Source organism: Typopeltis vanoorti, chromosome 5 (genome assembly GCF_054136105.1).
Source record: "Typopeltis vanoorti isolate ZY-2024b chromosome 5, IOZ_Tvanoo_1.0, whole genome shotgun sequence".
Lineage (NCBI taxonomy): Eukaryota > Metazoa > Arthropoda > Arachnida > Uropygi > Thelyphonidae > Typopeltis > Typopeltis vanoorti.
Genome location: NC_143553.1, coordinates 19,259,759 through 19,275,117, shown reverse-complemented (window position 1 = coordinate 19,275,117; position 15,359 = coordinate 19,259,759). Strand labels below are relative to the sequence as shown.

Below are 15,359 nucleotides of genomic sequence, written 5' to 3'. Positions count from 1 at the left end.
AAGATTAACCTTAATTAGTGATGATGGTCACGAAGTGACAGAAGCAGACAAAATAGTTGAGTTACGGAACCTCATCCAAGTGAGGTTACTGCTTTAGCATATTGACAGACACTAATGTTGGAACAGAGGTGGGTGAAGTGGAGGTTCTTAGGATGTTGCAGAATCTAAATGTAAATACAGCTGTGGGATTAGATGGGATATCAGCTAGGGTTTTGCAAGAATGTGCAAGGGAATTGGCAATGCCTCTGAATAGGCTCATTAAGTCTCAGCTCTGGTAGAGTTCCAAGGGAGTGAAAAGAGAGCAAAATAATTCCCTTGCATAAGCGAGGTTCTAAAACTGCAGTAGCAAAATTATAGACCAATGATGAGTGGAAAGACTTATGTGTTCGCAGTAAATGTTAAATTGTTTTCACGATATTGATGACAACACAGAATGATAAGAAAATAATTAATATTTATTGACTTCTTTGCTAATATGCCACTGGTATTATATCCAGCATCTTCAGAGCACAAAAATAGTTTGTCACAATGAGTGAAACAACAATTTGGTATAACAATGGGACTAGAAAGTTCTAATTAAGCACATTATATGTTGGAAAAAGAGAGAAAACAAGTCTTAATTAGATCTTAAAATGACTGTCTTCTCCCAGATTATTGGTTAATTTATACAGTCATATTTGTTGAGGTTTGGAGAATGTTTTAAAACTTCTGTTGATTCCAAAAACAATCTCTCTGACTTATGACTTCTGTGTAGCATTTTTGTTTTTCTTCTAATTGACTATGCCTTGGATACTTCTTCACACAGGATCAATTAATAAAATTATAGACCAATGATGAGTGGAAAGACTTGTGTTCGCACATAAGTCTTTCCACCCAGAATATATGTAGCACCTAAAATTCACAAACAATGTACACCCCTATGTCCTATGGATAGTATAAACAGTCCCACAAACCTGCTAAACATTTAGCTAAATTACTAGCCACCTTCACAAATAATTCTCCTTCCTTTGTTAAAAATTCTGTTCACCTAAAAAGTATTATAGAAAACCATATCTTAAAAAGTTCAGATGTAATGATTAGTTTTGATATCACTTCACTATTTACAAATGTCCCCTTAATTGAACGCCTTGATTTACTAAACTCAGTCTCCTCTGGATATATTTGAACTATTTAAATTGACAGTACATGCAGATTATTTTACATGGAAAGGAAAGATATACAAACAACTAGAATGGACAGCAATGGGCTCCCCCTTTAGCCAGTTTCTACATAGAACACTTGAAAAAGCTAGCTATGAATACAGTCACTCTCAAACCAGTGGTTTGACTACACTATGTTCATGATGTGTTTGTTATTTGGCCACATGGTCCAGACACAGTTGATACATTTTTTAGTGCATTTAAATAGCCAACACCTTAAAATCCACTTCACAATGGAACAAGAAGCTAATAACTGACTGCTCTTCATGGATATGCTAATCACATGGGTATTAGATGGTTCATTATCTTTTTCTATTTATAGAAAACCTGTTCTAGTGACTGCTCTTACTGCTGAACTCACTCACTCATGTCACACCTTCTTAGCCAATGGCTATAATCCCCATATGGCAGAAAAAATAATAAATGCTCCCCAGAAAGACTAGACAAGACTACAGCAAAACTGTTACCATCCTATACATTCAAGGTACGTCAGAAAAGATATCTAGAGGGCTTAATAAATATCAGCTATGCACTGTATTTAAACCTTATGTTAAACTGGCAACTCTTATCCATTCATTTAATACGTTCATTGCCGATCACGCGATATCTGATGCGAGTTCTCAACGAACGGCCAATCACGCGTTATCGCATGGACGTCGCTATCAAGTTTCTAAGCGGAATAGTATAGTTTTTTTTTTTTTGTTAATTATTTTTTTTATTTGTACGTTATTTTTAAAAATTCTATGTGATTATAAAAGACTGATAATTAAAGTTATAATTATTATATTTAAATGTTTTTATTTGTAAAATATATAACTTATTTGACAGAATTACATATCATGCAATATCGCGTAATAGATATTTAGAGTACATAAATCCTATGTACATAATAATAAAAGCATATAAATAATATATTTAACTTATTTTGAGCACAATAAAAACTAAATAAAAAAATTAAAAAAATTTGGACACTACACAAAATTCCAATTTTCAGCTTGGCAATGAACGTGTTAAGGACAAATTCTCTTCTATATCACATCCAGGAGTTTATGAAGTGCCCTGTTCTTGTGACCAGGCTTACTATGGACAGAGAGGAAGAAGTGTTGACATTCACCTTGGTGAACATAAAAAATTCATCCAGCACTATCATTATGGCAAGTTGGGTCTAGCAGACCATGCCTAGATACCCCCTTCACATAGGATCAATTGAAAGAAAACAAAGTGCTGCATAGAAATCATTATAAGTCAGAGATAGTTTTAGAATCAACAGAAGCTTTAAAACATACTCCAAACCTCAATAAGTATGGCTGTATAAATTTATCAAAAATTGGTTGTTTTAAGATCTAATTAATACTTGTTTTTCTCTATTTTTCAACCTAGATGGTGCCTAGTTAGGACTTTAGTTCCTTGTGCTGCCTGTTACAATTTTTTAAACTAGTCCCACTGTTATACCAAACTGTTGTTGTTGTTTCAGGTATTGACAAACTGTTTTTGTGCTCTGAAGATGCTGGACATAATACTAATGAAATATTAGGAAATAAGTTAATAAATATTAATTAGTTTCTTATTCTGTGTTGTCATCAATACCGTGAAAATAAATGAATCAATTGCCAATTAGACTATGGGTATCTCAGGCGCAGTGATAAAAGTATTAGAAAAATTGGTCAAAAAGAGAATTCAAGAATGAGTGGATAAAAATAAAATATTGTATGAGGGGCACACAACATGGCTTTGTGAAGGATTGGATAAAGGGAATGGCTATACGATGATTTTGCTGATTTTGCAAAAGCATTTGACAGAATACCACATGGAACTCTGTTATGCAAATCAGAACAAATGGGGGATGGATATTAGACTGGTTATGTGGATAAGAGGGCAGCAGCTGCTGGACATATATCAAAAAGTGGTATATGGAGAAGAATGAAGGTGAAAACAGGTGATTAGTGTTGTGCCACAGTGCTAGGACCACTACTGTTTAATTTGCACATAAATGATATAGGAAACAACCTGAAAGGAAATATTCAGTTGTTTGCTGATGAAAAATTAGAAAGAGCAATAGTTAATCAAGGCGATGTGAAGAGCTTGCAGGACTATTAAATAGGTTGTTAGTATGGGCAAAATATAATGGGTATCAGTTTCATTTGGAAAAATTTTAAGTTTTGCACTTTGGGATAAATTGATTACAAGCTGTGCCACAATAATGGAACTGTACTCCAGGAAATAGATGAAGCTAGAGATTTTCGGGATGGTGGTAGACAGAGAATTAAAGTCGAGAGGACATAATGCTAAGGTTGCTAAGTTAGCCTATAAGGTTACTTGGCTGTTGAAGAACACATTAACAAGTAGAGATAAGCAAGTTGTTATTCTTCTTTATAAGAACTTGAGAGATCTGCATCTGGATTACTGAGCTCACATCTGGTCTTCTGGGTTTCTTGGGGATGAGGAAGCAGTGAAGAGAGTTTAAAGGCAAGTGACCAAGAATTGTGAGTGGTCTGTGGAATGTTCCCTATGGTTGATAGAAGAAAAATAGTTGATGTGATAGAAACTTGCTTCAGCACTTGGCTAGAGGGGGCTAGGACAAGGGGTCATTCCTGGAAGTTGTAGTTAGTAGGGGTGTGAGGACTAGATTTTTTTGTTTGAAGAGTTGTAAACGAGTAGAATGGGTTGCCAGAGTCAGTTGTGAGTGCTTTATATGTTAATAGGTTCAAGGAGAGGTATGATAGATTGTGTGGATAGTTTAGGCCTTCCAAAATGAGTCTTCAGACTCCATGCAGATGCCTGCACAATAATAATAATATACCCGTGTGTGTGTGTGTGTGTGTGTGTGTGTGTGTGTGTGTGTGTGTGTGTGTGTGTGTGTGTGTGTGTGTGTGTGGTAATTTACTCATCAATTTATGCAATAATATAATAAGATAATAGATATAAACAATGAAATGTAGGGAAACTACCTCTGCTTTTGGTCCAACAAATATATCACCTTCAAGAGCACCAGCCATTACTCTCATATGCTTAGGACGTCCAATGCTATAATTATAAAATTAGAGTAATTTTAAAGAGAGTACAATACATAAGTGAGAAACACTACATGAGAACAATAAGACTCAAGTGCATTTCAGAACTAAAATTTAAACAGTGAAATTATTCTTATAGACAGATCTTGATTTACATGAGAGTTTTATTCACAGGACATACACACAAAATAATTTCAATAGGCAATTATTAATGCAAAGTAATATAATACAATATAAACAGCATGAGAAAATTGAAGAAAAAATGTTTAACCATTTGACTCTCCACAGGAAATTATCCTGCATGGGGGGAAGGTGCTGTCAAAAGAACCCTTTTCCTGCAGAAAGAAAAAGGTTCATTTTGTGGAAAATAAGGCAGTTGTTTTGCTAGCATTAAAATTGACAAGATTATCCAAACACCACTGAAAAATGTTTAGAGATTTCTATTTAAGGTGGTAAGGGCATTGGAGATTGTGGTGATTTCTGCACTGTCAGATTTGTCAAACGAAAGGGAGGAATTCAACATGCTGTCACAAGTCATTTACATATAGAAGGAATAGAGTGGGCGAGAGAATATAGCCTTGTGGATCCCATGCATTGGTTGTATACTTAGAAGATAAGGAACTATTCAACATTGTCCAAAGTGAGTGTCCAGTCGGAAAGCTGGCAGTCCAACTGCAGAAGTCAGGGAGAGTAATTTACTCCCATTATTTGGATGAATGATGGGAGTTTACTTAACAGGAGCAAGACCAGGTCAAAAGCCTTGGAGATATCAAGGGAAAACACTTGGGATTTGAACTTTTTCATGGTATTTCTCCAGATACAGGCTGCATAAGTGAAGAGATTACCCGTGGATCAACAGTGGCAGAAACCATACTCACAGTAATTTTATTAGCTGAGTCTTCAAGATAATGTAACAGCTAGGTGTTGAAAGCTCTTTCCATTACTTTGGGAAGAACTGGGATAAGCGAAATTGGGCAGTAGTTTGAGAGTACAGATTTGTCACCCTTTTTTAGGGATAGGTTAAATAGGTGCTAATTTCCAGACTGTAGGGTAGATACCAGTGGAATAAGAACATAGAAAGATGACACAGAATGGGAGTCAACTCTCGAACTCAGACTTTAGGACAATTGGAGGAATGCCATGGCTAGGAGACTTTTTGGTATCCAATTTGAGCAAATTTTCCTGATCTCTTTTTGGCAAAAGGACCTAGGCATTGAGTGTGTGAGATGGTTAAGAACATTTATCAAAATCAGCAGTATAAGAACTGAAGGATTACACTTGAAGTCTTAAAAATGTTTTTATAAATTTTATAAAATGTTTTTAAGAATTCAAGTGCATAATTAATGAATAATAAGTGCAATTTGAAATCCGGAGTATAAACAAGGATACCATCCTGAAAACCAATCACATCCTCACCCAGTAGTTCTTCCAATAAGATCCTAGAAAGAGAGCATTGAATTTCTTGTGTCTCTTAATGTAATCTAGTGAGTTAACTAGATTATCTGATGTCCAATGAAATCTAGCTCAGAATATCCTTCAGAACTGTGAAAAGCCCCTGTTACCTTATTTACTGCTCAGAGATTTAATACAAATCTTAAGTCATTAGTTTTATCCACCAAAAGAACAGGGGAATTCCACTTAGATTGAAAAAAAATTGTTCACTTTCTTCATCAAGAAACTGATGCAGAAGCATCTTTCAATCTATCATTATACTTCAGGGTTATCTGATACCGTCATAAATAAAGGTCTTTCAGTATTTAATACTGAAATGCTCCATTACAGTGGCAGAAGCTAAATTAGATATATCCTCAGAAAAGTAGGAGCATCTATGAGGGAGGTCTGAAAAGTTCTTGGCTTCAACCATAGATGGTAAAACTATCAGCAAGATTTTTTTTCTTCCCTCAGTTGGTACATCTGTCATAAGCATCCATGTGAAATTGCAAGTCATTCTATCAAGAAATTTGTTTTATACAGCTATCTGAAGCAAAAGTGCTTTCTGTATCCCTTGAAATGGATAAAATTGAGTATCGTGTGGTTATAAAATTCCTCGTAAAAGAAGGTTTACTGCCAAAAGAAATTCATTTGAAGTTCATAAAAGTTTATGGGCACTCCTCCTTCATTTTCAACAATTGAGAAATTGGCTGCCGAGTTTAAATCTGCCCGTACCAGCATTGAAGATGATCCCCGTGGAGGATGTCCACGTGGACATCCTCTACTGATCACGTGCATTCTATCAAGAAATTTGTTTTATACAGCTATCTGAAGCAAAAGTGCTGTCTGTATCCCTTGAATTGGATAAAATTGAGTATCGTACGGTTATAAAATTCCTCGTAAAAGAAGGTTTACTGCCAAAAGAAATTCATTTGAAGTTCATAAAAGTTTATGGGCACTCCTCCTTCTTTTCAACAATTGAGAAATTGGCTGCCGAGTTTAAATCTGCCCGTACCAGCATTGAAGATGATCCACGTGGAGGATGTCCACGTGAACATCTTCTACTGATCAAGTGCATGATATTGTAATGGGTGACTGGGGAGTCAAAGTGCATGAAATTGCTGAGAATACAGGCATTTCAAAAGAACATGTAGGATATATTTTGCATGAAGAATTACAAATGAAAAAGTTTTGTGCAAGTTGGGTGTTGTGCTTGCTCAGCAGATCAAAAATACACTCACATGAAAATCTATGAACAGTGCTTGGAGTATTTTAACAAGAATAAAACTGATTTTGTGCATCGATTTATTACTATGCATGAGACTTGGATTCACCATTACAAACCAGAATCGAAACAGCAGTCAATACAGTGGATAAGAAGCCAGTTATTCAGCGCTAAAGAAGACAAAATCGGTTCAATCAGCAGGAAAGGTCATGGCATCAGTGTTTTGGGATACTAAAGACATTTTGTTTATTAATTATCTTGAAAAGGGTAAAAAACAATAACCGGAGAATGTTATTCCGATATTTTAACCAGACTAGACAAAAAATTCGTGAGAAAAGACCCGGTTTACAGAAGAAAAAATCATCTTTCATCAGGACAATGCACTTGCCCACAAAAGTGTTTTGGCAATGGGAAAATTAAGGGATCTGCACTTAAGGAAGAATACAAGGATGAATTGTTGGAACATCCACCCTATTTCCAAGAATTGGTTCCCTCTGACTTCTATCTTTCCCTAAAACTCTTCCTCATTGGTCAGTGTTTTTCTTCGAATCAAGAGGTGATTGCAGCTGTAGAGGAGTATTTTGCAGATCTTACTGAGAACCACTACAGGGACGGGATGATGGCACTGGAATAAATGTATTAGTCTTAAGGGAGATTATGTTGAAAAATAAAAATAATTTTGAAATTATAAATTCGTTTTTTCATTGTTAGGCCGAGAACTTTTCACACCACCCTTGTATCTAGTATACAGATTCTAGAATAGTGCATATAATTAGTAACCAGTGTCTTATTTTCAGATGATAATCCTTAAACTGTTCTGAGTAATAACTCACTTGAAAGTACAGACTGAACAAAAGCATCAAGATTTTATGAATCCTTAGAATAAACATCAGGAATGGCTATAAATTAAATATGCCAAGAAATTATATTCTTGGTTTAATCTTTTATCCAAGTATAAGCAAAGTTTGCATGTGAACTATTTTCAGGACTGGGCAACTCATATAAAGAAGCAAATAACTTCCCATCACCTGCCTTAGTATCCCATAATGCAAAGCACACATTCTTACGGACATGTAGAATGCTATGCATTACGGAAAGGGAAGAATTCAGAAGATAACAATTTGCTGAGGAGGCCTTGATTCTAGACACTATTAAATACCTGACTGGTTTCGATCTTTATTGAAGTCTCATCAGTGGGAACCAGACCCAGAGGTGATACCAAGGATGAAGTAATGCAAAAGTCATATTTCCATATTCCTTCCTACATCAGGAATGACTGGATCTTTGCTCAAAGCAATCACATCACAATTTGAATTTTTCATATCTATTTGAAACTCAATTGCATCCAAACTAATAATTCCAGCTCATAAAAAAATTTAAAACTTATAGAGCTGTAAAAATTCTTCACCAAGGATAATATCAAAAAGATTTATAGCAATTGTTGCTGATGCTGTACAGTATTCTGGTCAAAGCAGGAATGTCAGGTCAGTGTATTATAAATACACTGTCTAGTAAATAAATACTGGTAAAGGATTAAAAGCACTATTTAATTCTTCCAATTTTGTCTCAGTCACAAGGACATCTTCACAGAGTGAAATATATACTTATAACAAATAATCTTCATTCTTGCCCATGAGTTTCACTTAGTTTTGTGCTACCTTTGTGTGTATATGTGTGTGGTATAAGATCATGCTATACTCCTTGTATATGTCACTGTGACAGACAAAATATTAGAAGAATTAAATAGTGTTTTTAATCCTTTTCCAGTGCTGTTTTGTCTGTTTTATGGGATGAAAAACCATACTTTTTTGGGAGGAAAGCCTATCCATCTGTTCTGAGACTGGCCAACTAATCTTCAATCAAAAAATTAAGGTTCTTTGTGCCCTAGACAATATCGAAATCCAGGTCTCTCCAACGAAAAGGAATTAGTTTCTCAGGCTATTTCAACAGCCTCGAGTTATCAAGGCTGTTGAAATAGCCTGAGAAACTAGAAATTCACAAAATACCGAAATATTAAAATCAGAAAGATCAATTTTAACAGATACATTTCTGGGTGTCCCTAATTCCTGGTTGAAAATTCTCTTTAGTTTTATATCCTTATCCTATTTCCTAATATCACTATCATGTAACACAGTTCAGGTAACATACAGGTATACAGCCATATAGATAACAGCTCCAATGTCAAAAACAGAACTCTGCAATCAAAGTAGATACTAGTTTCATTTCAGTCATTAGTTACAAGCATTGAAATTGGTATTTGTTTAGTTTTAATGTCAATAAAGGGAAGAATGATTTTCAGAGTATGAAATTTGAAGACGCTAATATATTCAAATATTTTAGAACAGTTTTTAGGATGTTTAGAAATATTTGCTTGTAATGAAACCTCAGCCTTGCAATACTTGATGTGTATATTATTACATCTACAGCTTGAATGATTATGCTTTTTGGACCTAATTTCTTATCCTTGAAAAGAAGAAATGTTGGGTTGCCATGATGTTTGACATAGTCCTGAAACATTACTCGTGATGCATCATGGAAGAAATGAGGAAAACGCAGACTGTTGCTGTGGAATACAAATATGTATTGGCTACTTCAAGTCTCCAATAAGCATAATGTTACATCAGGTGATGAAATCCACCAAAGTTTGGCTTATACTATATTGTAGTGGTTGGAACATCAGTTTATTTAGCATTTTTAGACTTCCAAGACTCAGTCTTAGATACTGTCACTATGCAACCTATCTTGGCTATCTCAAAAAAGAATATGTACCCTTCCCCTTTTTTTCAAATCATGAAATTGTGACACAGTAAAATACGTCTCATTTGCCAGTGCTTTAAAATCTTACATAAAAAAAACAGTGAACAATCATAAACATTTATGATCATCATGCACTTAATGAGATGCTGCAGTAAAAATTATTATACAAAAAAAAAAAAAATATATATATATATATATTATTAGTATTATAGAAAATGAAATTATTCATTATGTTTCTTACTAGATAGCACTTTTCAAGAATTTGATATTTAATTTTTTGTTATAACATTTAAGACATATTTAGTGAATAAAGTTTGCAGGTAAGTAGAGTATGCACACTGTTTTTTTATGACCATTCCACTAATCAAATAGAAGCAAGGCCATATACAGCCAATTCCAAAAAAAGTGATAAGTTTAGCATCATATTATTGCCATTGCTCTCACCTGAATGTTGTACAGTAATGGAGAAGGTAATCAACAGGCAACACTTCTTTGACATCTGGAGAATTGTCAACTAATAAATGACTACCAATATGGATTTTGCCAAAAGATCCCCAGCAAATCTCCTGGTCTCACTTTTCTCTGGACATATGGCATGGATAGGTTTAGAGAAAACTGCACTGTTGCACTTAATATTTCAAAGGCATTTAATAGTATTTAGAATCAAGGCCTTCTCAGCAAATTGCTATCTCCTGAATTCTTCCCTTTGTAACTGGATTGCCAATTTTCTCACAGATCATTCCCATGTATAATGGTGGAAGGTTTTCTCACTTCAGTTTCCTGTTAATGCAAGTGTTCCTCAGGGCTCTAATTTCACCAGTCCTCTTTCTATATATGCATAAATGCCCTGCTAGCAATTGACTGCAAATTTTATAGCACTCTCCACTTGACAAAACTTGGAGGGGGGGGAGCACAAACATCTCCTGCTACAAAATCATGTACAATTAATGATCTAAACACTAAATTCCACACCATCCTTCATAGGTCCCAACAACCTAGTCACCTTTAATATTCCCAAAACACAGTTTTGTCTGCTTTCTTGCAAAAAAAGACACCTTAGTTATCCTTACCTTTGATAATGCTAAACTTAACAGTCCAGTTCAGATCTCTCTCTCTCTTACCACATCACTTCTTTAAGTCTCAGTTTCTAAAAAATTTGGCATTGTTAGATCCTGAATGAAGGAATCTTGCAAAGAAATCATTCATTCAGGATTTAACATGATAAATATTACTAATTAAGGAGATACCTGCACATCAGCTAATAATTATGAGAAATTTTTGATGTTATGTGATAATGTGTATTCCATATATGCCATATAGTGAAATTTATTCCTGTATAACTGAAATGAGAAGAAGAGAATTTTGTGTCAGAATAGTAAGAATTATGTAAGGGAATTGTTAAGTTATTTGTATATCGCATTAAGCTGTCTAGTCCATTTACAAAATCTCCAGAAAGATAATAAATAGTAATCCAGAACGACTACCTGGAATATGGTAACCTAACAGATTAGGGAGAGTGTAGGATCACCCAAGGGGCATGAAATGATAAGGTTTGTGGGTAAAAAACACATTGAATAGAGGGCACCTGAAAGGGTGAATAAAAGACGATGCACGCCATTTTGCACGGCTTTTTCTTCTTCGGTTGCTGGATTTCAGTTTTAGGAGGTTCGTTGGAGGGATTCGTGAGAGAGCGGTGGGTCGACTATAGTGATGTCGGACGATGAGGGCTATTCTTGAGGACGCTTGAGGATTTCCAAGCAAAGCCGATCGTGTTACGACGGCCTATGCAGAATCGAACCTTCGAATAAAGCCCCATCGGAACAGAGAAAATTTCCTGCGGAGCGGTAGACAGCACGCCACAGTCCGAAATGATTGAAAGAAAAGTGGAGTGCACCGCCAGGCACAAAGACGGCCGATAACTATACAGTAAGGTAATCCAGATCTACATGAGATGGCAGCATGAAATCAGAAAGGATCCGGTAATGTAAAGAATTTCATTCTATGTTAAAAATCGCTTAGAAGAATAAGAAATTTGGGTATACTGTAAACTAAGGACACTAATGACTTTTAAGTCATTAGTGTCCTTTGATTGAATTAGTTAAGACCCTGTGGAACAAACAAGAATTGTTGATAGGCAGTATTTTGATTGAGAATGGCTAGACTTGCCTAATGAAATTTAGAATTAAGATGGATATTAATAGAGTATTAATGAAAATGTTCAATGCGTGTTATGTGAATAACTTGTGAAAGGAATTATATCCTAGTAGTGTTATGCTTACACTTAATCTTATCCTTTCGTAATTGTAGGATTTAGCTTACTCAATTTCATTGTTGTGATTTAGTGTGAACCTTAACTTAAAGTGAGTTTTGTTCTATTAAGTATTTGAATTTTCTTAACTGTAAATGTTTTGTGCTTTTTCAATAAACGTTTTGTACCTTATACCTGATTACGAATTCAAACCACCACTTATGAAATAGAACCTCTTTTGGCGGGAAGGAATTAGAAAGTGTATATAATTATAGATTTAGGTCACGACTGCAGTATGAATCTATACAGCTGTGTTAAAGTAAGATATTGTGTAAGAACGCCTCAGAATCTAGTATTGTCTCCCTGAGCAAGGATCTTTTCTGCTATAGGATACTGGCTAGCGCAGCATAACATAAATTTGCCAGTATCCAAAGAGGAAACAATCCTAGATGTAAGCATATTAGGCCCGATACCTGAAGAAGTAAAATAGCGATTGAAAGATAGGATAGGAAGATATAAATCAGTAAAATATAGACAAAAGCAACGACATAACAATGGCACAGCTGATGCCATATTGTTGCTTTTCATCTGTCTAGATCTCTTCTCTTCATGTAGCTTCCTCAGTGAGAGGGTGCAAGCACCATGTCCATCCAGTTCTCTCTGTTGGTGGCTTTCCTTCTTGTTTCTGCATAGCCATGTGATCCTGTTCATGATCTTATATCTTCAAGACATGTCCTTCGATTTTTTGCCTCTTGATCCTTTTCCCATAATTTTTCCTTCTAAAACTGTTAGTATGAACATGTCCTGCCAACCTCAGCTTTCTCTGGATCATTTCCTAGAATAAAGATCTGTGTGTTCTCATTCTCTGTAGGACATCTGTATTTGTCACATGTTCTGTCCATGGAATTTTCAGAGCTCTCCTACGGCACCACATTTCAAAGGCCACTATCTGTTGCCTTACTCTCTTCTTGAATATCCAGGTCTCACTTACATATGTGAAAATTGGCCACACTAATGTTCTTATCATTCTTTTCTTTGTCTCGATACTCACAGAACTTCTGAGCAGATTTTTCCAGAATGCATCTTTAGCTATGGCTGTTCTTATTTTTATTTCTTTATCTTGCTTCCCATCTGCAGTAAAGTAGGTGCCTAAATATTTGTATTCTGATGTATGGTCAATTTTCATATTGTTTATGAATATTTCTGGCTCAGATCTGCTATCTTTCAAGATTTTCATAAATTTGGTCTTTCTTTTTTTTTTTTTAATAGTCATTACTGTGGTTATTACATGTGTTTTTAGTGTTGGTCTTTTTTGCATTTATATCTAATCCAAATTCTTTACCTTCTTCAATTAGTAGCTGCAGTAATTTGATTAATTTGTTTCTGTTTTCTGCTATTAGAATGGTATCATCAGCATATCTAAGATTGCTGTATTTTATACCATTGATACTAATTCCTATTTTTTGTTTTTGAATCTTTTTCATCACTATAGATATTAAACAGATTTGGTGAAAGGATATAGTCTTGTCTAACTCCTCTTTTTATTTTCACTACAGAAGTCTCATCGTTAAACAGCTGCATTTTCTGTTTGGTGTAAATCATTCTTATAATCTTAAGTATATGATCTCATCATCATCATCATCATCATCAAATTCCTGCCATGTACCCTCAAGGGGTGTACAGGATATGACAGTACTACATGAAAAAATTACATCATTACTAACTTCCTATCTACAATTTTCCTCCAAATCAGTCTGTTACTTGTCAAGACTCCAACATTATCAGATCTTATATTTCTATCGTCTAAGGCACTTTGTACCGTATCAATCCACCTATATCTTGGTCTTCCTCTGGGTCGTTTTCCTGCCAACCTGGCAGAGAACACTTGTTTTGCTAATCTTTCCTCTCCCATTCTATTTAAGTGACCATACCATCTGAGATTAGCTCTGCTAACGCATTCCTGGATGCTGACAATGTCAAGTTCTTTCCTAATATCCTCATTTTTAATATGATATTGCCATTGATGCCATCTGTTCACGCCTCTAATCTTTCTCAGGACTCTCATATCTGCGGTCTCTAGTCTTTGGTCAAGTGTTTTACTTCTGACCCAGCTCTCAGATCCATAAGTTAAAATTGGTTTGAACACAGTTTTGTATACAGCTAATTTAGTGTTCCGACTAATTTCTTTCTTATTCCATATGAATTTATTCAATTGACTTCCCACGATACCAGCTTTGCTGATTCTGTTGTCTATTTCTATATTTAGTTTACCATCTTCAGTAAAAATTGTGCCCAAGTAGCTAAAATGTTTTACTTGTTCCACAGGTTCTCCATTCACAACACAGTTGACATTTTCAATGATTCTGCCTATTTTCATTGTCTTTGTCTTTTTATTGCTAACCTTCATACCATATCTATTACAACAGCTATTCAATTTAGTCAGAGAATCTTGCAGACTTGTAGCGGATTTATTTAGAAGTATAACATCATCCGCATAAAGCAAAGAGCTGACATTAACATCTCCAATTTTGATATCAGGTTTAATACCACATTCCTTCATAATGTGATCCATATAGATAATGAATAACAGAGGGGATAATGTACATCCTTGTCTCACACCAGATTTAACATTAAACCATCTTCCTGTACTTCCTTCAATTCTAACTGCTGACTCACAACTCAAATACAGACTAAGTATTGCTTGATATAATGCCCCATTGACACCATATAACTGCAGCGTATTGAATAGCTTCTCTCTTGGCACCTTGTCATATGCCTTTTCCAAATCAACAAAACTTAAATACAGATCTTTGTTATATTCCCATGCTTTCTCGACTATTTGTCGTAAAGTGAAGATCTGATCCTGACAGCCTCTATTTGGCCTGAATCCAGCTTGTTCTTCACCAAGCTTTTCTTCCACAATTCTTCTCAACCGTTTCTCAAGTATACTTGCATAGATCTTGCCAGGAACACTCAGTAGGGAAATACCTCTGTAATTCTCACATTCAGTTTTATTTCCCTTTTTATATATGGGTACTATGAGAGCTCTACTCCAATCATCAGGAATTCGTCCCTCTGTCCAGGCTTTCTGAACTATGCAGTGCAGCCACTGTAAGACTCTTATACCACCATACTTCAGCATTTCTGGTCGAATATCATCTACTCCTGCTGCCTTTCCACATTTCAAGCCTTTGATGGCTTTTTCTACTTCAAGTATGGATATGTATTCCTGACTGCATGCCTGGTCAGTGTTTTTTATCACTGTGCTGTCATCACTGCTTGTTTCATTTAGCAGTTTTTCAAAGTAATTACTCCATACTTCAAGGATATCTTTTTCTCCTGTTTTCATTTCACCTTTATCATCTCTAATTCCTTTTACAGCACTCTTTCCTCCATTCCTAAGCTTCTTCAACAACCTCCAGAATATTTTGCCACCTTCTTGATATTTATTTTCTATATTCTTGCCAAAGTCCTCCCATGACTTTTGT

At 35.2% G+C, this 15,359-nt stretch overlaps 1 protein-coding gene across 1 annotated transcript in view; it reads right to left on the bottom strand.

Moving 5' to 3' along the window:
- Positions 1 to 15,359, bottom strand: part of Arp1 (Actin-related protein 1) — a 403,959-nt gene that overhangs the window by 358,430 nt on the left and 30,170 nt on the right. The window contains exon 3 of the mRNA XM_090393056.1: positions 4,148 to 4,223. Within this exon, the coding sequence (XP_090249182.1) occupies positions 4,148 to 4,223 (76 nt within the window). The remainder of the gene's footprint in view (positions 1 to 4,147; positions 4,224 to 15,359) is intronic.